The following is a 23,948-nucleotide window of genomic DNA, read 5'->3' as shown; positions in this document are numbered from 1 at the left end:
TCAGGGACTAGGGCTGCTTGATATATTGGTTTTTAATCACAATAGTGATATCACAGAAGGCCGCAGTATGTAAATGGAATCTCTAAATATGTCATTGTGTCTTTTGAGCATCCTGAACAATGTCAGCTGTTCCAGATGATTTTCTGTGGGTGAATTTGAAAAATCAAGAGTTTCACGTGATCCAACAATGGTAAACAGTTCTGGTCGGAATAATGTAGGCCAGTCTTTAACCTCGTTACATTAATGTGGTTTTAATGTATTGCAAAGCATAATGCAATTTAAATACGTAACATACAGCAAGATTTGTCCGTATGTATTAACACCACGACTTTTTATGCAGTTAATGCATTTTCTTAGTTTACCTTTTCAACCATCTGTAGTAGTGCAGGCTGAAACCCAGCTCCTCTACCGCTGTGTGGTGCTATGATAGGATCCATGACTGTAAACCCTTTTCAAATATAGTTTTTAAATGTTTTTTAAAGAAACATTGTCAGCAGACTGTGCTGGGAAATGCTTGCAGGAAGCATATAGATAAATCAATGGGTAGCAAACTAACAAAAGCAATAGAAAAATAGAAAGCTTCAGTTTCCCTTTGAGAGCCTCCACTGTAACAGGTATCCACAAGCTGCATGAACAAGAATGAGCGAAGCTACGTTTTTCAGAACAGTCAGAACCACAGATTTTCTGTACAGTCTTATGTAAATGTTTGACCACCCCTGGTCAAATGACAATCAAATAATAAAATGTATTTAAAAAACTTGCTCTTCCACGTTTTCATGTCACTACAGAAACACATAAGCGGAGCCTTAATATTTTTTTTAAGTAAATGTCTTCCAAAATGCGAAAATCACTGTGTTACATTAAGAATTGTCCCTACTGAAAAATGTTTTCTGCAATTAAGTAAAGTATTTTTGTATTTTATGGAAAAATATCATGATTTTATGTGTCTACAACTGTTCAAAGCTATATTTGCTGGTCATGAACTGACTAGCGTTTTTGAGTTCTGCTCTAAATTAGATAAAATTGTCACTGCTGAAAATTTCAACAAATGTTTCGGTAGCGTTATGGTTGTTTTGGTAGTGACAAAATGGAATTTTTTATGTTATTTTTGTGTTTGTTATTTTAGTCTGAAGTCCAAGTCAGTTACAAGTCTAAAATGTTTTTGAACAGTTTGGTAAAATTATCCATAAATGTCATATGCATCAGTATGATTTTGTTTGTATTGTGCAGCCCTATCCGAAAAAGCAGGTTAGAGGAAAGCAATTGCTTACATCTAGAAGTCTCTGCAGCATTTGCGCTAGCATTCCCTCACCCAGAACACTGCAGTGGAGTCCTTAACTGAATCCACTGAAGCAAGTGTGCTCATACATTATGCAGTGCAAGAGGGGAAAAAACTCACATTCCCTCTCTCTCTTCTTCTCTCCTTTGCCGTCCTGAGCAGACTTATGAGGACCAGCACAGCAGCGAGGAGGAGGAGGAAGAGGAGGAGGAGAGCGAGGATGGGGAAGAGGAAGATGATATCACCAGCGCGGAGTCGGAGAGCAGCGAGGACGAGGAGGGAGCAGAGCAGGAGGACCAGCAGGGGGCGAGCCGGCAGCAGCAGCTGGAGTGGGACGACTCCACTCTGACCTACTGAAAATTCCCCAACACACACGCACACGAGCTTCACACACTGCTCCGATAACACACACACATACACACATACACACACCTTCACCCACCCACTCACCCACCTACTCACTCACTTCTTCACCAGTGGGGAATCCCACTTCCCCTTGCCAGATTCTTTATCTGCGGAGCCATGAGTAAAAACAACAAAAAAAAACAAGTCCTTGAAGCTAAATGCGTATATATGAATATAAATACATATATTCTCTAGTGTCTGTGGTGACAGATGTTGCGGAGTCAGCTTAATTTCCACTGGCCAAGGCTTCCCTGGTGTCAGCTTAGTGGTGGTATTCAGTGTAGTATAGTTATCACATAATAGCTGAATGCATTTTTTTAATTTATTTCTTATTTTTTATCCAAGGGAAACCTGGCCTAGGTCTAATTTTTTTAGCTTTGTAAGGATACAACCTTGCACTTTTTTCCTTTTACATGTTAAGTCTTTGAAATTGAGAATGATTTTATGTATATTGGACATGAATTTGGAATTTGTTTGCTTTATGGAACTTTTAAAATGAGAAGCTTTTGCCTCTTTGCTTTTTTCCCTTCGCTCTGGAGACAAGAAGGAGATGACGCTTCTTGCTCATGGTCGACTCTCCTCTCTTTATAGTGCATGGGAAAAAAATTGCAAAGTCATGCTTATAGAAGAAGAAAAAAAATGCTTTTTGATATTTTGTACATAAGATGAAACCATGTAATTAGTCAATGTGTATCAGTGAGAAGCCTAACCAATGGTGTCCAGTATCTAAAGCGACGCAGTACCTGCTGTAGAATATTATTTGTGTCACAGAGGCAATAGCATGTTTCAAAACAATCTGGCAGAGCTCTTCCATCATGCTTCTAGGAGATTTTCTGCTTCTCGGAGAGAAACCCATGACAGAGGCTGAGGTTTCTGTGGCAGTGTTGTTCATTTTGTCTTGTCTTTTGCAGTTTTTTTTTTCAGGTTTTGTTGTTTTTTGTTTTTTTTTCTTTTCTTTTATTTAATCTAATCGAGTGGGTGGGCATGGAATTGGTTCAGTGTTTTTTGCTAAATCTAGCTGAGCTTGCTGCCGATACAAGTGCTGCGACTAACGTTTGATGTTTTTTCATTTCTGTGAAGGTCCACTGTTGGACAGGTTTATATTTTGGAGACAACGTTCAGGTGATGACTCTGTGTTTGTTTTACGAGCGGTACTGTATATTATACAGTTTAGGCGCACTGCAGGTATTTAAGCCATCTTAAAGTGGTAGCGGTGATCTTTTTTTTTTTTCCCTGTAATGCTGTCTGCGCTGTCATAGCCCCTTCTGATCACACCAATCTGACGTAACTTAGACAAAAGGAGCCTCTGGAGTTCGGTGATGGCGTGAGCTTTATGAAATATGTAGGGTGCCGCATAGACAAAATGCTAGGACGAACTGTACTGCAGAAATATTTTATGGGGATATTTATTCTTTGGTGTCTAATTAAACTTGTTTTATAGTGATATACAAGGTTATAATACAAAGTTGACTCAATGTGATCCGGACATTCATAGGAAATCAGTGTGAATGCTCGAGAAGTTCACTTTTTGAGGTATTCTTTGACAGGTACACGTAAAACAGCAAGAATATTTTTGCAGTATACCACTAGGTTTTGGTATACAGTGTACTGTAGACCTGTTTTAAAGATTTCTGTTTACATTTGGTAAACCTTTTAAGCTCCCTTTGAAGGTTTTTAGAGCTCTACAGACTCGCCTGCAGGTCCTCTTCAAGCAGTTTAGTTCTCTTCCTTTAACTGGACCGTATAAAAGTCATGCCCCTGTCCATTTATTTATGGCCAGTCTGAAAAGAATGTTGGATGTTTAGAAGAATGTTGGCTTGAGGAGGAACTGCACTTGGGTGAAGCGTGATGTACATGGTACTTCAAAACTGTTTCCCTAATTCTTTGCATTGAAATTCTCAGTTTATTGCTAAAACCTAAAAGCTTTCTTAGATTGTTAATAATATTTTTTTGTCACCAGGAAGAGTGAAGCCTAGTAAGTAAAGGTCTATTTTTCTGACCCAGTGTAAAGGCAGACGGAAGGTTGTTTAGAGTTGCTAATGTAGTTCCTTAGCGTTCTGTTGTTCGTTTGTTGCGTTCTGGTGAACAGTTCCCCTTTGAAAAAATACAAGCTCGAGCCAGAGCTGAGGTCCAGATTTCAGCTGGTGGAGTTGGGAGTGCCTTTTGCCTATCACTGCGCATTATTAACACAACTAACGAAAAACACTCATCCACGCCATTCTAGCTGTGGCCATTCTCTTCTTTTGTAATTATTTAATATTAGACTTGGTACAGCTGTAGGGAGGTGAATTTTTTTTGTTCTTCTGTTGTGATAGGGGTCAACAGCTAGTTTTATCAGAAGTGGTTATTTTAATTGTCCTACATAGTTGTCCTGTGTTCATGTCGATGTGTAGAGAAAAGTAGGTCCATATTGTGTCATCAATATTGTACTAAATCATGTTTGAGGACATCAACTTCTACAGAGATGTATATTATTGAAATAATTCTCTAGGCAGCATACGTGGGTATGAATTTTAACAATCTGTGTATAGTGAAAGCTCATTTTTGACGTGTATCGCCTGATTTCTTGACCAAGATATTAGAGGGCAGCATGAAATTCACAAGAACCAGTCATTTTTTTTTTCTTTGTTCCCCCCTTCCACACACATTTTGCACAAACTGTGTAATGAGTTCACAGAATGTTTTTTTTTTTTTATATATATATTTCCTACTTCTCTGCAAATGCAACACCATGTTTAGTAAAGCATTCCATAAGACCAGAATTGAATTGATGGAAGTTGCACAGGTAGTTGTGGGATCCATTCTTTCCAGCACAAGGTACTTTTAAGAACTGTTTTTGTTTTTCTGAGCAGGTTTGCTCATTTACCACCTGTCAAGTGATGTTCATGAGCATGTCTGCTGAAGTTGCAAACATGAGCGCGTGAATAGGTGGGAATGTAATGGGCCATTGACTTTGCATGAATAACTCAGCTGTATCTCATGTGTATTACACTTAGAATTGTGGATTAGCAGTGTCTGGGGGTAATACGGAGACTGTACTACTGAATCAAAGAGTCTTTCACAGGTCTCACTGTCTACCTTTTAGATTCCTTTTATTTTTTTGCTCTTAAAATGGAAGGTGGGGAGAGTTCTAGAAAATGTTGGATGTCGCCCTTGTGCTCATTCACTTTTCTACAAATTCAAATGGCAAACTGTGGTGAAGTTGATGCTTGCTCATGAACAAAATAAAGGATGAGATGGGATTAAACTTCAGACTGAGGTTTCTTTTTTCCCTGCTATGACTGTTACTCTGTATGGCCTTAGCATTCTGAAGTATTTAATAAGTAGGATTACTTGGGCGTTCTGCTTAAAGCTGAATATTCTCTTTGTTTAATGGTAAGCTTTGGTAGTTCATTCGTTATGGATGCCTAAATTATTCGGTCCACTTGATCTTTCCTCAGGCATTCCTGTTCAACAAGCCCTCCATGATGCGTACACGGCTCATAGGCCATTATTTGTTGAAGAGTGCCACCTAGTGTTTGAATGGAGACCAGAGTGGAGGTCTATTACTGAGCCAGAAACATCTATCCATCTTATTCATCCCTGTGATCTAGAGTGATAAATAAATTGGATAGCTAACATTAGTGATGTAGCACACACCTCAATAGGTCATATGATAAAGCAGTAATTCACCTGAAGGATTAGCCAGCTACTATAAGGGGAACAAAGCCCACCTTCACTTTCAAAATTTACTTCCACCATCAAGATACATCATCAGAAAGGGGCTTTTCTAGTCTCTAAACCAGGAGACCTTGCTGTAGAACAGTGGTCACCAACCCTCCTCCTGGAGATCAACGTTCCTGCATCTAACAGGTTTCAGCTCCACAAATCTAAATCTAATGTGTCTGATCCAGCCAGAAAAGAACTTCATAAAGAAGTTCATTAGCTGGAGCAAGTGTGGCAGATTGTGGCTGGAACAAGACTCAGCAAGGACCAGGACTGGTGACCACTGCTTTAGAAACTGCTGTAACGACTGTAAAAGGCAGGTATGTATTGTATGTTTACAATAGACACAGTAATGTTTTTTCATTTTGGCCATTTGTGGGTTTTTTTTAAAAAGAATAATGGAGCCACATTCCGACTTGAGTGTTTCAGTGAGAAAGGGTTTCATAGGTTGACCAATATTTAAATTGTTCTTTCTTGGAAATGTGTTCCATATGATGTATAGATCAAATACAGATATTTAGATTTGTATGACTCAAATACATTGTCATTTTCATGTCAAACAATCCATTGTTAAAACCCCAAAAACCATAAACAGTAGCTTTTCCAGAGGCTGACACATCGGAGCAAGTTTTGTATTGACATACAAAGGATTAGCTTTTGATTTTAGTACAAAAACATATATAGAATACATATGAAAATTACAATTATTAAGGAAGTCAAATCTTACAAACAGCCATAACCATGACTATGGCCTACTGACACATTAATGTCACCAAAAACATGCTGTCTTGAATACTGACAAATGTCCAAAAACTGCCAGCCAAAATTAAAGAGTCTATATCAGAACAAATAGAAAATTTAATTACTGTAAAATGAGATGTTATTCAAAAGTAATCTGTTTTTTTCTTTAATCTGAAATGTCCAAAACACTCTAGCACCAAAGTACTGCTAGGGTTTCTTTCTTAAAGCTACAGTCAGGAACTGTAAAAACGCTTCTACTCCACCACACTGAAAATTGCATAGTGTGGACTTTGCAAACATGCATATGCATAATATGTATGAGGCAAATGTACATTTTATACATTTTATCTGACTTCATTCAGACGTCCCAGCTGGACTGATACATCGTTTTAACACATCTTTAACGTACCGGATTAGTGTGCATTAACACAAAAAAAAATTAAATCAAAACAGATTGTTGGGTCTGAGTGTCAGGATAAGTACACGATTAAGAAATTCAGTGTCTGAATGGCACATAAGAACTCTCAGACCTGACATTATATTACATTACATTTAAAAACACCTTTTAAAAATCACTCACAGCATTTACACAAAACAACAAACAAAAAAGTGCATTCCTAGGCCTGGGTCTTCTCAACTCCAGAGCTAGCTAAGGCCAATATCTTATCCTCAGATCCTGCAGGAATTGAGGGAAAAAATAATGGTTAATACAGTAAAACCAAACCAAAGTGTGTTTCAAATTTTTTTTCCTAACAATTCGAATCCTGACAGATTTCATAAGGAAAATCTTTGCCTTCAAATGCAACCAAACAAAGCCTGTCTAATCAATTTCACAAGGAAATAATGTGCCAGACTATGAGACCTGCCTGCATGTGTATGATAAAGTGAGCAGTGGCCACTCACCCAAGTTCGCAGTAACCTTCTCAAACTGGCTGAGAGTGGCGCTGGCATTTACTGCCAGAAAAGCTTCATCCTCAGCTGTAAGCTGTGATTTCAAAAGAATATAAAATGTAAGGTGAGGCTGGACAATTAAGGAATATAAATATAAAACTAAAAGTAAAAGAAAAATCATATCAATAATAATATTAATAATAAGAATAATAATAGTTGTATATACAATATGTATAATGTAAATTTAAATATTATAAATCAGACACCACTATATGTAGGTTTTATTTAATTGGTTATTAAACTATAAATATTATATAGTAGAATAATATAATGTAAGTCAAATTGTGTGTGTATATTGTTTGTGTTTTATATGTGTGTGTATATAAACTGTTATATAATGTTAAACACTAATAAACTGAAAATGGAAATAGTAACATATGGTCCTTTTTTAAATGTCAAAATATTTATTGAATTAAGACACCACCATATTGTATCAAATCCAATTATGAATTTTGTGTTTTGGTGTTCACATATCATAGGGAGATAGTCCATGTGTGAAAAACAGGCCCCTCACCTTCTCCCCCAGCTTTCTTAGAGCTGTGAGGATCTCCACTTTCTGCTGAGTGTACTGATCTCTAGGGAGTTTCCCCACCATCACATCACGATCCATCTAAAAGCAAAGTGCAGCAACATCATCTGCATTAAAAGCATTGGCCCAGCCGCATTCTTTAGACTACATCTACATCTATACCTATATATAAATACCTCTGCTAGTCTTGTCCTTAACTGACCAGGCTGCTTCTTAGCAAACAATCGAATAACTTCAGGGGTCTTAAATGCTTGGCTGATGGCTGCTTGGATAGCCTGATGGAAAAAAGTAAGAAAGTTAAAATGCATGTCCCCAGCAGTCACAATCACACGCACTGGCTTTTTCTCTTTCTGTTCCATCTTAAGCCAAACTGGCCACAGAAGTCTGCATTCAAACGTCTTACCAACTGCATTCCTCCTAATTCATCAACCAGGGTCATGTTCCCTGACATGAGCTTCTTCAGTGATTCATTGAACTCACTCAGCTGCTCCAACGTCTCTTTTTTGGTCTCTTCATATTCCTCATCGTCAAGCTCTTCTCTGGAATGGAAAATACGTAAAGCAGTTTTTCCACATATAGTGCTTGACAAGTTGGTTAAACACATTTCTGAAAATCCTCTTTTCATTAAGGTCATTTTAGATCTTAGTGTTCAAAGGTATACTCGCTCTACCACATTGCAATGGTGTTTATGGAAAACAGCAATATGTGGGAAAGCAAGTTAACCATTGCACTTGCAATGCAAAGTAATGCAATATGACAGATAACCCGACTGACAGCTGTACCTGCACTCCTCTAAATCTTGCAATTGCTGCATGAGTCGGTCCAGTTGCTCCTCCATGTTCTGTTTTAGTTTGCCTGTTTCTGATTTCCCCCGAGAGGCCATCCTGGGTACCTTTAATCCACAGACAGCGGACAAATTAAAGGTAAAAAAAATGTAATACATTTAAAGGAGAAACATAAGTACAGATGCCTCCAGGTGCAAAAACTACATGCACTGATCTACAGAGACATGGAAAAAGTGATACAGTCAGATGGATCTTGCGTCACCATATTCTCCACAAGTGGGAGAATGCATGTGCAGCATACACCATGGCTACTGTACAGTACATGTGGGGGCATTTTGCTGGCATGGTTTGGGTTCACATGTCCCAGTAGAAGGAAGGATCACTGAAAATCAATGCAAAGTAATTCTGACTGATCGCCTTTATGGTATGATGAAACAGTTACATCCTGATGTGAGTGGTCTCTTCCAAGATGACAGTGCCCCTATCCACAGATCAGAAAGGGCTACTGAATGGTCTTTATGAGTATGACAATGATCATAAATCATATGCTCTGGCCTTCACAGCCACCAGATCTCAACACAACTGAACACGTATGGGAGATTTTGGACCAACAATGTTATCAAAACACCATTTCAGGGAACATCTTCTGGAATAATGATGTTCCATGACTCCAGTACAGTTTTAGAGACTTGCAGAATTCATGACAAGGTGCAATGAAGCTGTTCTGGCAGCTCGTGGTGTCCCAACACCTTACTAAGGTATTATATGCTGTTTTAACCTTTAACATGGCACCCTTTTGTACATGAAGAGAATGTCCTAAAATGAATTAACCATAGAGAGCTGAGGATTTTAAGCTTCAATCTCGTTATATCGAGCAGGGCAGTGGAACAGCCCCCAGCTTTTAACTACATGCCATGAATATCTAGAGCTGTCTGTAGAACATAACAGTTAATCAGTACAGTGCAACTCCCCATTACTTCTGTGGCTAGCTAGCATCTGTCAAAAGGGAGGGGTCGTTCCTCTGACTAATGGATAGCTGCTAACGGCCTCCAGGGGTGTGTTTACGTCCTAAAGGACTAGTAACCCCAAATTACGTTTTTAGTTGTAAAATGTAGAGTGTCTTTTCGTCATTTTGCCTTAGTAAGTGTGCTAAAGCTAATCTGACGGGGCTGAAGAACAACAACCTGAATTCAGCTTCGCGCTACTCTGCGCACCTTACTAACCTAGCAAGCTAACAAGGTACAGATTACAGTATTTATTTTCTAAGTTGTCATCATTTTATGGTGTAATAAAAACGTTCTCCTCACCAATTCGCTTTCCCAAGGTAAGAGTCTGCGTATGTACACGAAAACGAGTCAGAAATTAAGAAAGTTGCTTTTTCAAGATGGGTTACACTTCAGCCTGCCTCTGAACAAAGCCCGCCCTGCGCAATCCCTACGCCGTATTGAGTCTCTCAAACAAAACGGTAGCGTATAGGCTTTTGTTATTTACACGACTGAATCCTCCGTGTTTTTCACTCATAAGTAGAGACAAATCTCACTAACACAGTAAAGCTCGTTGTTAAAGTCACTGCCTTACATATCAACGTGTATCGTTGTTCGTGGTTGAGGTGTGCATACAAGCCAATCAGCGACAGCCTTACTGAAAAAAGAACCAATAGCCACTTCGCTTAGAAGATCATGACAGGCGTGTAGCAGCTGTTTTGGTAAGTCATGGGGAAAGTAGACTGTAGAGTGTAGAGAGTAATGTGACAGATTTCGTGTGTAATCAGGTTTATTATGTATGCAAGTTACATCCACACAGCTGTTCAGAGGCAGTGCTAACACAGAAGTGTCAGCAGCACGCGCTTCTGTAGTTGTAGTTTGTGAATGATCGGCTCCTCCTTGTAAATTATTGCAGCAGCGAACTTTGAGAAATGAATAAGCAAAGGCCAGCAGATCTGATCAGACTGATGTGGTTAATCGTGTCCAGGTCAGGGTAATGTGTGTCAGGCAAAGCTCCACACACTGGATTAACCCTGCTGGAAAAAATCATTAAGACCATTACAGGTTTCTGGTGATTTCTTGTGGTGTCCAGTAGTCACATGGTGTTTTGTGTCTCCAGTGGTTTAACAGGTGGCCTGTGTTTGATTCCAGATGCATTTGATGGTTTCCTAATGGGATCTATAGATGTCCTACATGAAACCTGTAGTCTCTGGTAACCATTAAGCCAATTCCCATTAGAAAGCAGACCCATCAGGTTTTAAGCCTAATATTTCAATTTTTGTTTTTTTGCAGGGAGGTAACAGGTCCAGGAGGAACATACTGATAATCCTGCAGATTAAACGGACACTCTGGCCAAAATGAGAAACATTTCCAGTATAAATATTAGGAAAACACCCTTCTAATGCTGCATCTTGAAGGTGGGAAAACTACTTTAGGGTGGACCTTTTGGGGGTGGGCTGTTGTTTTGTGTCCGTACCTGCCCTGCTGAAAAAGACAATTGGAGCCATTTGGGTTAAAACCTGATGGTTTTCTAATGGGAACTGGCTTAAAGGTTAGAGACGTTACGTTTCTTTGGACCACATCATCCATTACAGCAGCACAAAGTATAGTAAAGAGCAAACATATTGTCATGCGCTATTATACAGATGCATAAATAGGAGAAGACATAAAGATATATAATAAAATATACTAAGACAACCATAAAATATAACGTGCAGTGTGAGAATGAGTAAGTAAAATCGCATTAATATTATGCATTTGACAATGCAGTGGTGCATGTCACGTCCAGTGAATCAGTCCAAGGTCCATCAGGAAAGCACAAAATACCAATCCTGACTTTAGAAGACTACCAGGGACCAACAAAAACTTTTAGTGGTTTCTGTGATGTTTGACTGTCATCAAATCATCGTTACAATGTAGAGAATGGATTATTCAAACACCTGAGTTGGCTTTTTAAATGAGGAGGGCAAGCTAAAAGCTAGAATTAGCAAGGTAGCTGGCTGTCTAGATACTTTAGTTTGGCTCCTCTCTCACTGAAAGGGTAAAAAGCTTGTCTTTGCTGTACATTGTGTGCTGAACAAAGATAGAATCACTGTTTTGTGTACAATTTACTTCAGCAATCAAGATTTAAACTAATGGGTAGACATGGTTGTATTTAGTAGCCTGTAGCTAATTGGTTAGGCCAGCACTAGGTTGACACCACAGGGATTCCCAAAAGTTGTGTGATTATTTGTTTAAGACATGCGAGATGAGGGAACACTGATGAACGAAAACAGAAAACAATATAAAATCAGGAATTCTGCCAAAACGATGAGGCTGATGTATCCAATGCTGCACTGTAGAACAATGCAGACCACAATAAAATACCATTGAAGTTTAATTTTAGGCCAGAATGCCTCTTTAAAGGCAGGACTAATTCAATCAAGACGTGGAATCCTTGGATTCTCTTTGCATTGCTAAGACTGCCTGATAGGATTTCATATCATAAGTATGACTGTTCCAATGTTATGTCCAAAAGTTTGTAGATACCTCCCCATTCAACATTTCTTCCAAAATCAAAGGTAACGATAGATAGTTTTGTCCCTCTTTGCTCAGCCGTTACTCTTCTGGGAAGTCTCTACATTAGATGTTGGAACGTTGCTGTGAGCATAAACAACACTCCATCTCCTCTTAAAGGTATTGGATGGAGCTCCATCAGTCCAGAGAATGCACTTCCACTGCTCCTCAACCCAATGCTGGGGGGCTTTATACCCCTCTAGCTGACGCTTGGTATTGGGCAAGGTGACCTTCAGAGAGATCCATTCTATTGGCACTGCTGTTCTATGGAGATTATACAAGCTGTGTAGGTGCAGTTGATCCCCTGTGTCATCAGTATGTTCACATAAAAGTAGCTGAATGCACTATTTAGAAGGAGATACTTGTGTAGTGTATTTGATAAATATAAAATAGACTTGTATGCAAAGTCAACAGCTCGGTCCTCTGCGGCTACTTCTGTTTTCTACCATAGTTGTGCCAGTGTTGCCATAGAAACTGCAGGCACTATCAGTAGTGCAGAACTGTCTGATGTTGAAGGGCTGTAAGAGAATGACAGGGCACATCTGTTGAGAGAAAGATCTAGCTGATCTTGCATGCACAGCCTCTGCCATCTGCAGTCTGCAGACTTTTTACCTGTGATGCTGTATTTGATAGTTTTAGTTGGAAGCGACTTCTGTGACTGATTGAGGTATTTGTCATTGATTGGAGCCACAGACTGATTTAGTTAGAAGAATTATCTGGACTTTAGAAAGTATCATATGTCTGTGCTTTAAAAAGATCATTTACTTGAAAAAGCTCTCAAATTTGCTCATAAAAATACCAAATCAATAGATTTATTATTAATTTAAATATTCATGTCTTTTTTTCTCAGGTCCAGAATCAGTTCTTTAGTTAAATCTTTAACGTCACCAATGGCACCACAGGAGAAAACCAAAGTGGTTCTTCTGGCGTGTGGGTCTTACAATCCCATCACTAACATGCACCTGCGTATGTTTGAGCTGGCAAGGGACCACCTGGAGGACACTGGTAAGTAAACATTGCTTGAACAGATGCTTCTGTTATCATTTTATGTCCTACATGCTATATATTCTCCTGAAACAGTTACACACAGTTTCCAAACACACATAAATGAACTGTGTTGTATTGGTTGTATTATTGTACATTATTGCGAAAGTTAGAGACCACCCTTTTGTTTATTAAATTTCCAGTCAAAATGGACATAAAGTACAAATTATTCAGTCTTCAGTGTCAGGAAAAAGCATGTATTTAACAGAAAATTACACAAAATCCTCTGAGATTATTTAAAAAAAAAAAAGAAGAAGAAGAAAATTTGCAATAAATTGCCAAAACCTGACATCTGAGCTTTTGTGGACTGATGAGTCTAAATTTACATATTGGAATTTCTTGGATATTGTGAGTAACAGAATATGCAACCAACTTCTATGACTGAAATTTGGAGCGGATGCTGCAAAAAGGGTGTACTCACTAAATACTGAAAATTATATTATGAATATAAGTGATATGTGTATTTAAATTATATATATTTGGCCGCTTGACAGGAAAATGAAGCAAGTGCAGGTAAGTGTGAGTTATGTTTATAAAATCAAATCCCAGAGTTTTCTGATTTGTGTTTTATTCATTATTTATTTATTTGTTTAGGAAGGTACCAGGTGGTGAGAGGCATTATCTCTCCTGTAGGGGATGCCTATAAGAAGAAGGGCCTGATTGAGGCCTGCCATCGAGTGGAGATGGCCAGACTAGCTACAGAGAACTCTAGTTGGATCGCTGTGGACAACTGGGAGAGCCAGCAGGCAGAGTGGGTGGAGACCGCCAAAGTTGTCAGGTGAGTGTGTGTTTTTACATCAGTGTGTTATGATTTGGATGTAGAGATAAGCTGTGAAATGTGTGAGAATGGGAATGAGTGTCAATGTATCTGACGCACTGTGATGTTGTTTGTGTTTGTTGCTGTGCTGCATTACATTTTCTCTTAAGTGATCTGTGACAAATATCACGTCACACTGGAACATTTTATGTCAGTGAACATTCTCAAGAAGGGTACAGCTACTGGCTTTGTTGTTGTCAGATGAAAATCTCATAATTCACTATTATAATTCTACTATAATTTATTTTTTTGTTTTTGTTGTTTTATTTATACCAGCTGCTCTTTACATTGTGTAAACATTCAATGATGTCTGGACCATATATTTTTTCCTTCTTGTATAAAGTTACCATTTTAGAGATATGGATTTTTGTTATGCCAGCATCAATATTGTGAACTCATGTATGGGTGATTGTAATTTAAGGATGTTATTGTACGTTTCTGGCTTTAAATGATGCCTATTAAAGGGTCCATATCATGAAAACTTTGGAAAAGAGTTTGATGTAGTATGTAAACACTGTTAAAGTTTCCAAGTGTGTAATTACATACAGTCCATATATAGAAACTAAGCTGCAAAAACAGCCCATTTGGAATTCATTGTTTTTGTGATTTCACAAAGACTAAGGCATTGACATATGTTCACCTATTCAGCCTACAGCATTTTAGCTCCGCCCATTCATGCTGAAGCTATAAGGAGTGTTTCAGCCTGTGCTGATTTTTGAATGAGGCACAATTCAAGGGAGCCAATCAGAACAAGGTTGCTCAAATAACATATTTTGTTGATTTTCTAAGTGACTTCTAACTTCTCTACAGAGATACCTCTGCACAATTTAATTCACAATTACTGTTTATTTGCCAAATTTAACATTCAGGTAAAAAAGAAATAAATGGCACATTTTCTACTGTATGTTTCATTTTTTCCCAATATATTAAACTCAGCAAACAAATTGAAGTTATGCACCAAAACGATGCACTTCACTGTACAGGATGAGTTAACTTATTTTCACTTAGGAAACTGACAAAACATAAAATATGTGAGTGTTCAAACTTTTGCTTATGAATTCATATCAGTCTTAAAGGTACAGCAGCAAAACCAGCCTGTTCAGAGGTTGGAAAATGTAAAATGTTATTTAACAGTTGTTTGTGTGAGGAACTCGGCCCTTATTAACAGCCTAATCTTCACAAGGCACCATCATGCTGAACTGATATTGGCGGAGCAGAACCATGACGAGGTGGACACTGTGAAGCCTGTGAAGAGGAGAAGACTGGAGGAGAATGAGGATATGTGTCAAAGTTCCTCTGCAGATCACAACAGATCAGGTACTGTGCAAAAACAGCCTGCTTGGTAATGCATCTTATGACTAGCGCACTAAAACAAAGAGACAGGAGGGAGGTTACTTTAGCTGTCACTCAGTTATTCCACTAAAGCACTGCAGACGCACTGGGACATGTGATGTGCCCCGAAGGCAAAGAAGTGATAGACGTCCTGTAAGTTGTTGGCACTGGTGTGTCTGCGCTCAAAAACAGGGCCGATCAGCATTCCCCTCAAATCTCAAGTCAAGCCATTTAGAATTTACGTAATGGATTTCACACCATACATTAGTGCTTACGGGAAACGGGTCGGGCTCTGTAGTCATTTTTCAGGCAGGGGCCAACTTTCTATATTCTGCATCATCAACAGAGCAGCAAACAAATGTTTCTTATACTGTATAATGAAATATAGAAATGAAATTAGGGGTGGGCGATATGATTTTTTTAATGGTTATCATGATATGTCACAATGTGCTTGAAGAACACTGACCAAACTCATGTTTTATTTCAAAGAGAGTATAAATAGCCCTGTAGAATTGGCAAACATTGAATAGAGATCACTGTAATCACAGATATAGAAAGTATTTTATGTAGCACTACAGCGTTTTTTGTTTTTTTTTTCTTAACAAACTTATAAAAGTGTGTGTATACTGCCTGTGGGCAAATGCCATTCTTTATGATGTTAGCAGTGAAAAACATCTTTCTCAGTATAGTCGTCTGACAGGAACTTTTTTCTCTTTGTAGTTATGATGTAGCAGAAGTAGTTTACACACAGAAAGCTTAATAGAATACCTGAGTCCCTCCACCTCAAGGAAAACAGTAAACTTATAGCCTCAAAATTTTACTTTCACCTTTTATTTCAAGATTTTCAGAACGCGAAAACATGGGATGCCAGCAATGTTTTCAGTTCTACCAATTAAAAATTGTGGGTTTAGCAATTCACAAAATTAATTTTTTTTGATTTAATATTATACAATAATGTCTTGATTCAATGTTTTTCAATGCAGCAAAACTAAGAAGAGCCTGAAAATCCACCTTTATCTTGTTTCAATTTTCATTCACCTTTATAAAAGTACAGTGTTGAATACAGTCATATGCAAACGTTTGGGTGGCCCTGGTCAAATGACATGTTTTTGACTGTAATGTAAGCATATGTAAGCGTAAGTTAACACACATTTTACAGAGAACACATTTCTGCACATTTTAATGCACAATTGTTGTTGTGGCACATTTTAAATTTTATGTTTTCTTTTTTATCTATATCTTTGACTCATCAAATAAATGGAAATTATGCACAAAAAATTGCAGAACACTGGCATGTTTAAATTTACCCTGTGGGTTGATTATTTTCACTTAGAAAATCAACAAAACACAAAATTTTTATCAGGGGTATTGAAACTTTAGCATATGTCTATAATAATGCACTAGACTCGAGCCAGCATGCACTTAGAGGAGTGTGCATTTCATCCCTGCTCTTGAGTTGAAGATAAAGAGGGTCTGTGCTCATTGTTGGCTTCCTTGTTTAATTCTAATACACTTCCTGCAATATAATCAGTATTAAACTTAGTATATTACTTACGCCAGTCTGTTGAATGAATATTATAATATATAGTCAATGCATAGTGGATTGAAAGTATTGATCACTATAATATGTTGTATTGTTACACTCCCACTCATGTAGATTAGATCAGGTATCTGGGCTGTTTTTGTTGTTTTTATTCTAATCCAAAATAAATTTGCATATGTAAAGGAGTTTACACTAATCAAAACATCTTGCCCCACTAACTTGCTGTCTTTACCAAAAAAGTTTATTGAAAAATCAAATTTACACAATTTTCCACATAGTGTTTCAGCCAAAATGTATTTGGAGCTACAATGCTAAAAAGATTTTGGGTGACACAGACGTCCATTAATTGTTCGCTACATTAGCCTCTTAGCTCCAGTGCAAAACTAAAGAAGCAAACACTAGACCCCAAACATGTTTTGGCTCTTCAACTATATTTGCATTAAAAAGAATATTGTGCAAATTAGATTTTTAGCTGAACCAATCCTTTAATGTGGTCTCACTTGATATTGGAAATGGATATGTCATATTGATATTGATATTGGAGTTTATGTAACTTTTTCTTTTCACAGACGCTCCTGAGGTGAAGCTGCTTTGTGGAGCTGATGTGCTGGAGTCCTTTGGTGTGCCCAACCTGTGGAAGCCGGAGGACATTGAGGAGATTGTGGGTCGTTACGGCCTGGTGTGCATCACCAGGAGCGGCTCTAATGCTGAGAAGTTCATCTACCAATTAGATGTGCTGCATGAGCACCGCAAGAACATCCACATCGTTAGAGAGTGGGTGACCAATGACGTCTCAGCCACTCACGTAAGACGGGCGCTGCGCAGGGGCCAGAGCGTGCGCTACCTGCTGCCTGACCGTGTGGTGGACTACATCCAGGATCAGCGCCTGTACAGCGCGGAAAGTGAGAAGAAGAACGCTGATGTCATCCTTGCTCCTCTTCAGAACTACACCAAGAATACAGACTGAGCCAGTGCTCTGCAGCTGTGGGACTGAAACCTCTCACTGTATGTGTGGAGAGGCTATTGATCTTCCAAACACAATGCTCTCCCTGCAATACGGAGCCAGTGTGCTTTATCCAGAGGGTAATTTCTTAAAGCAGGATTCTCAAGCTGCATCCACGACAGCATGTTACTATAATAGTATGTCTGAGTAGTGCATTACCATCAGTGGTGCATTTAAGGGCTGAACAATTTAGGAAAAACATCTAATTGTGATTGTTCTGACAAATATTGCATCTGTAATTTAAATGTGATTCTTTTCTTAGAATTAAGCTCTTTTTATCTGCTAAAAAGAACACCACACACATTGATTTTTTTCAGACTTGTGGCTTGAATGCTGAATGTAATGTGCCAGACTGCCAGTTCACAAGCGTGAGTAAATAGAGTAAATTGTCTTGCTTGAAACTTGTCAAATAATTTAGGAAATAATTAAATTTGCAGCTCTTGTGATTTGAAAACTGCACTTTTCAAATTGCGATTTAGATATAAAAACAAGCAATCATTCAACTCCACAGCCCTATCACTCTCTAAAAAGATGAGTCTTCAAGGGTTTAGTGAAGAAAATCATACAGAAATTAGCTTGAAAACCTTTGGAGTATTTCTTTAAGCTAAAAGTGAGGCTTGTCCAATAAAACTGTCATTGACTTCTTTTGGCTTGAATTTGGGCTTGAGTTTCCTTTTAATTGAGAAATCCTGCTTTAATGAATCCCCCCTTAGATCAGATGAACTGAAGTTTAGCTTCTGTTTTGCACTATGGCAGGGTTTTATTGTGGCTGGTTTGATAACATTTTAGGGTAATTTTTTAAGGCCACCTTTTGTGCCACTTGAATTATAGTATGTTGTTAGTGCTATGTTTGTTTTGGAAAATTTGTAGAATTTGGAAGAATATTTTTGATAATTCTGTTATTGGAGTATCTTGAAAACATGATGCATCCATGTTTTTTAGTCCAATCACAGTTTATATAATGTAAACACCTTTACATTTGCTTTGTTGCTGTTGATTAAAAGAATAAAAAGGGAAGTTTACACTGCATCAAACTATCTTCGCCCCTTTAATTTGTTATCTTTAACATAGTCTCACTTCATTTGCATGCACAGAAATGTGTGTGTGTGACAGCAAGAACACTATAGGACACAGTGTTGAGGCAAGCTGTAGGTGACAGCGTTGCTTATGTTAAAAGATTTTTGTTGTTTAATCAGGTTCATTGATGTCACACGTTTAAATGTGATGAATAGGTGTTGAGAAATCCCCTCAGCCTCGTTTGATGTTAAACGTTCCACTGGGGATATTAAGTTCACCTCCTTGTTCTTTGTATTTATGCTAATTTTTGTTTCACTTATTTCCAAGGTTCACACTTAGGATAACTAATTCATGCACTATTCTCCTCCTGGCACTGACAAGCTTTCAAAGGAAACAATAACATAACCTATTGAGACCTTATTGTGTGACTTTAGGAACATTAAAGGAATAGAAACTTCACGACAGCCATTGAATGACAATGTCTATTTTTTTAATGTCTGGGAGGGGGACTTGACAGGATCATGTGATTTTCTCATGCATACAGTGGGGAAATTACACAGAGGCGAATGATTCACTTTACTGTGACCGATTGCATTGGCTGATAATGGAGTCGTGTGAGTGGGGTAAAGCCTGTTTATAACTTCAGACGGAAAATGCTTTCACAATGGAAACGCTTCCTGGGCGTCTGCTTTTGTGTAGATTTCCCTGTCCTGCCCGTTTTGACGCTTCACTGTAAACTGGTGACGTTTTTCCAAATAAACCTACTGCTGATTTATCTTTCAGACATATTTATCCTCATCAGCCCATTTTAGTCCCTTTAACAATACATAGCCACTCCTTATTCACTTAAAAGCACAAGAAAAGTTCCTTCATTTGATTTAACTTACATCAATTATGCGTATAACTAGCAAATAAATATAGTAACTTTGGATGCAGGTATTTTATAATTGAAGAATTTCATTCATATGCATTTGTAACAATTTTGGAGTGTTGGAAAAGAATAATATCTGATGTATAATGAAAAACATTTATTTTTCTAACAAGGCTGGTATTAAGCATGATATTTCTTTGTGTAACGCTCACTCCAAACAATATATATTTTGCAAAAATAGAGTTACAAATTTTGCCATCACTTGCCATATTAACAATTTTTGTTTTCTGTACAATAATAACTTGTACAATGTGGATTGAATATTATTAATCACTGGGTATTTCTGGTTCATTTAACCTTTCAAGATTTCAATGAATAAGCAGTTATTAAATGACAGATGATAAATAATGTATTGCAATTATAAATTTATATACATTTTTGTCAAATTATCTGCCTTGAGATTTGATCTTCACTTTTGATATATGATGTATTCTAGATATTTATTTTATTGTAGCTTAATTCTCTGCTATACAGGTTTCTCAGTCTTTTAGAATCTTCTATTGCTTTCTCTTCATTATCTAACATTTCTTCAATTTTATGTAGAGCTTCCTAGTGTCCTACTAACTATTTGAAGCCTGTTAAATTGCACTGGACTTAAAAATCAGAATAATTTATAAACTTGTCAGCAACCAAATTGGTTTCTTATTAGTGAAAACATTGATTCCAGTGGTGTACATACATTATTCTATTATTCTGAATGCTTTATTCTAGCAATCAATCTGCAGCGTATTTGTTAAATTTTAATAGAGGGTATTTATTAACTTCCATTACTCTTGTATAACAGAGTTAGTGTGGTGGTTCAGGGTGTGTTCAGTCTTCAAAGCCTAACCTGTTTGTGTGTGTTTGTAATTAATCAAAGGTATGTCTGAGCACCTGTTCACCCAGGTTTGTCATGTGGCTCCACCCCCTCTCTGCAGAGCGTCTCTTTTTAAAGCCTGAGTGCTCTGCCTGTTTCCCACACTCACATAGGGTTCAATTCTGTCTGTACTGCTGCAGTCACTCTTACCTGTCACCTGACAAAATGCCTGCTAGCCTCTGCGGTACATGGGACATGCTCAGCAATGTCAACTTTGAAGGATACATGATTGCTCTGGGTGAGTCTACAATTAATGCCAGATTAGTTGAACACCATTATTTTCATTATAAATGTGAATATTATGCTAAATATTAATGATACTAACAATAATATTCATTGATATTATTATAATGTATTATATCTAATAAGCATTATCAACTACAGTGCAAAAGTTTGAAAGTCCCTGGTCAAATGATATGTTTTGTTGATTTTCTGAGTGAAAATAAGTTCATCCTCTACAGGGAACAATATTTATTTGCTTAAACATTTTAGAACATATTGGAAAAAATAAAACATAAAATACAAATTGTGCCATAACTTCTGCACAGTTTTTTTTTCCCCCAATATGTTAAATTAACCAAATAAACAGTAATTGTGCATTAAAATGTGCAGTGTGTTCTCTGTAGAGAACATGTAAACTTATTTTGAGAAAACCAACCTTTGACCAGGGGTGCCAAACAACTGAATATAATAGGGAAAAATGCTGATCTTGTGGAAACTGAAAATTGAAGATTCAAAATAAGTGAGTTAAAATGTCTAATCTTATAATGTTGGCGGCAGGATTAAGTATTTATTTTTAACATGTAGTGAAATAAGCTCTTATTTGTTCTTGTTTCTCCTGCAGGGATTGGCTTGTCCACTCGGAAATTTGCTCTGAAGCTAAAGCACCGCAAAGTGATCGAGAAGGTTGGTGAGGTTTATGTGGTCAAAACTCTCAGCACCTTCAGGAACTATGTCCTCTCCTTCCGGATCAGTGAGGAGTTTGATGAATACACCAAAGGCTTGGATGGAAGGCACTGCAAGGTAATCCACTCAGATTGCTCTATGAAGGGGAATTCCACCAAATTTACCCAATAATTAAATAGGTGAAAAAAGGGTGGTTTGGTGTGAAATACTCCATTCTAGAGAAAAGTCAGAATCGCTGGTTCCTTTCACCACCACTGTTTCTCTGCAATGAACCATCCCAGTGAGTGTATTATGCAGAAATTTAAAAAAGCGGTGGGATTACCCTTTAAGATAAATGAACTAATTTGTGTTAATCAAAACTTGAGGGGTACATTTTGACTTCTAATGCCAGTTTTTAATGTTGTACAGAATTTGCTGAGAATATTTAATTACTCTTAGTGGTTTAAAGTAACAGGATACTTTTACTTAGGAGGCTTTTTTGAGTTTCTGTGCGCAAATTTCTATTATCTCTGTTTGATTCTTATTCAAAGTAAATCTATTTTTTACACCTATACATTTTGATGGAAACATGGACATTAAAAAACCCAAAACGTGTAGGAATATGTGTAGAAATAAAACATTCCAGCATAATTTAGCAGATAAAGCAGATATGTAGGATCACAGCCTATTCTCATGACTAAAAGCAGCATAACGCTGTTATGACTGCTCTGCAAACTGCAAATTACATTCACTGATATTAGTTTCCTTTGACTTTTCCCATTTAAGTTGATTTCATTATAGTCTACTGTAGTTAGAATCACAATTTTGCAACTACTTTAAGTTACAGTAATTTCTCTGTAGGTTTATGCATAAATTCTTAGAGTCATTTTCTACAAATGCAGTTCTAAGTAAAGTTTTTTAGCAGGGACACCACAGGTGACTTTTTGATGTCTGTTGTGCGGATAAACATATAATCGTACCTGAAATCCTGCAGCAAAAAATAGCCATTAGTGTTTGTACACAAGCAAAATAGTAGAGGCAGTGCTTGAAATGACAACTCACAGAACGCGTTTTCCGTCTCTGTGCAGTCTGTGGTGACGAGGGAAGGGAACAGGATGGTGTGCACTCAGAAGGGAGAGAAGAAGAACCGAGGCTGGGCTCACTGGATTGAGGATGATAAGCTGCACCTGGTAAGAAGAACATCATTTTTTTAAGTGATGAATTCAATGAACTGAAGAGAAAACAAAATAAAACTGTAAACGAGGTCAGCTGTTCCTTTATGTAACATCAGTAAGACATCCAGTATTTGCAACCAATTCAGTGCTGGATTGTGCTGGAGCTTACATTAAGCATTTACTGCTTTACAGTAATAATCATATAGCAAAATTCATCTTTTGAAATTAAACATTAAGTTTAGTGGACATTGACTAAGGCTGGTCTTGAAATAAAATGCATTGTCAGTGTAGTTTTACTATAAAAAAGTCAATTTATAATCAAGAATTAGGTTTAATCTGGTCCTGGTCTGTGTACATAAAAGAACCAACCTGAATTCTAAGCATCAGAACACCTCCAGTCATTTTTTACTAGGAAAATATATGATTCTTATAATGGTCTAGTTATTAACTATTTTATTTCCTCTTGGTTATACAGGAGCTGTACTGCGAAGACCAAATCTGCAAGCAAGTCTTCAAACGGGTGGCTTAAAAAGTAACAAGAGTTTGCAATGAGGATGGAGTTTTTATTAAAGCATTAAGCTTTTATAACACAGAGAATGGAGGGACCATGAGCTCTATCTTCTCTCTCACGATACGTGTTCATCAGGAGAATTATACAGAGAGCCTCAAGATCTCAAGATGAGCATCTGTTATCAAATGTGGTGCACATGACAACTCTGCTACTGGAGGGCCACTATGCAGGTTTTAATGTTTTCCATCCTGTACGATGCCAGATTCAACTCATTAGCTAATTCAGGTGTGTTGGAACAAGGAAAACACAAAACTGTGCTGCGAGTTGCTTCAGATATGCAGATTTCCACTAACTACAGCGCCACTAGAGGGAGACATAACATTTAAAATGGACAATTTGAATCCCATCATAATGGTCCATGTCAGTCATCAACTGATGCTGCATTTTGGTGTTTTGTTATTTTCTTTATTTTACTTTATTTATTTATTTCCTGATTACATATCCAACTAGAATGGGAGCACTTGTGGCCCTGAGTGGACTCTGAATTAGCCAACAACTACACCATAAGCAGTGGTGCTTTTGAATGTAAATACTTATTTGCTTTTTGAATGTAAAAATCGCAGTTTACTTTCACATGAAAACTGCCAGGAAAGATGTGTGATAGCTTGTTTTTATGTATTATGAAGGAAAAATTAACATGTGTCATGAATTGTTAAAAGCTGCCAAGTAAACCAGTCACACTGGTTAGACATAGACTATTGTAAAGTCTATGAACTCAAGAAAATGTACAATAAAACACTGAAGTCAATGTTGTTGTGCCTTGTAAAACTCTTTGCTGTAACATAAGATGTCCAACATTTACAGCCAATAAGTGCTGTTCACTCCACAAATCCATACAGC

General features: G+C 37.5%; 3 protein-coding genes across 7 annotated transcripts in view; 2 read left to right on the top strand and 1 right to left on the bottom strand.

Moving 5' to 3' along the window:
• clstn1 (calsyntenin 1) overlaps window positions 1–4,931 on the top strand; it is a 57,117-nt gene extending 52,186 nt beyond the window's left edge. For all 4 annotated transcript variants that reach the window (XM_036590835.1, XM_036590833.1, XM_036590834.1 and 1 more), the window contains one exon: window positions 1,442–4,931. In XM_036590835.1, coding sequence (XP_036446728.1) covers window positions 1,442–1,636 — 195 coding nt within the window. In that variant the 3' untranslated portion in view covers window positions 1,637–4,931. The remainder of the gene's footprint in view (window positions 1–1,441) is intronic.
• Window positions 4,932–5,988: 1,057 nt separating this feature from the next.
• On the bottom strand, window positions 5,989–10,081 carry lzic (leucine zipper and CTNNBIP1 domain containing). 2 transcript variants are annotated; one of them, XM_036591036.1, is made up of 7 exons: window positions 9,974–10,081; window positions 8,393–8,502; window positions 8,014–8,149; window positions 7,787–7,885; window positions 7,596–7,691; window positions 7,034–7,115; window positions 5,989–6,806 (listed from the first exon to the last, which is right to left on the bottom strand). In XM_036591036.1, the coding sequence occupies exons 2-7, from the start codon at window positions 8,491–8,493 to the stop codon at window positions 6,748–6,750; spliced, it is 573 nt and encodes a 190-aa protein (XP_036446929.1). In that variant the 5' UTR covers window positions 8,494–8,502; window positions 9,974–10,081; the 3' UTR covers window positions 5,989–6,747. The 2 variants fall into 2 exon arrangements, with proteins under 2 accessions (XP_036446929.1, XP_036446927.1); XM_036591034.1 differs by lacking the exon at window positions 9,974–10,081 and adding an exon at window positions 9,703–9,967.
• On the top strand, window positions 10,005–23,191 carry LOC118822312 (nicotinamide/nicotinic acid mononucleotide adenylyltransferase 1-like). Its single transcript, XM_036591278.1, has 10 exons — window positions 10,005–10,591; window positions 10,672–10,796; window positions 12,785–12,939; window positions 13,573–13,756; window positions 14,979–15,112; window positions 17,240–17,636; window positions 20,591–20,715; window positions 21,322–21,500; window positions 22,451–22,552; window positions 23,013–23,191. The coding sequence occupies exons 3-10, from the start codon at window positions 12,825–12,827 to the stop codon at window positions 23,064–23,066; spliced, it is 1,290 nt and encodes a 429-aa protein (XP_036447171.1). The 5' UTR covers window positions 10,005–10,591; window positions 10,672–10,796; window positions 12,785–12,824; the 3' UTR covers window positions 23,067–23,191.
• The last annotated feature ends 757 nt before the right edge of the window (window positions 23,192–23,948 follow it).

Source organism: Colossoma macropomum, unplaced genomic scaffold (assembly GCF_904425465.1).
Source record: "Colossoma macropomum unplaced genomic scaffold, Colossoma_macropomum, whole genome shotgun sequence".
In the NCBI taxonomy this organism is placed as follows: domain Eukaryota; kingdom Metazoa; phylum Chordata; class Actinopteri; order Characiformes; family Serrasalmidae; genus Colossoma; species Colossoma macropomum.
The sequence above is the reverse complement of the archived record's forward strand: the minus strand, read 5'-3'. Positions and strand labels throughout refer to the sequence as shown.

Coding starts and splice junctions, on each gene's coding strand:
- lzic (XM_036591036.1), bottom strand. CDS start 8,493: ATGGCCTCTCGGGGGAAATCAGAAACAGGCAAACTAAAACAGAACATG. Junction 8,150..8,392: donor CAAGATTTAGAGGAGTGCAG/GTACAGCTGTCA, acceptor TTTCCATTCCAG/AGAAGAGCTTGACGATGAGG. Junction 7,886..8,013: donor AATTAGGAGGAATGCAGTTG/GTAAGACGTTTG, acceptor TTTTTCCATCAG/GCTATCCAAGCAGCCATCAG.
- LOC118822312 (XM_036591278.1), top strand. CDS start 12,825: ATGGCACCACAGGAGAAAACCAAAGTGGTTCTTCTGGCGTGTGGGTCT. Junction 20,716..21,321: donor AGGATACATGATTGCTCTGG/GTGAGTCTACAA, acceptor TTTCTCCTGCAG/GGATTGGCTTGTCCACTCGG. Junction 21,501..22,450: donor TGGATGGAAGGCACTGCAAG/GTAATCCACTCA, acceptor GTCTCTGTGCAG/TCTGTGGTGACGAGGGAAGG.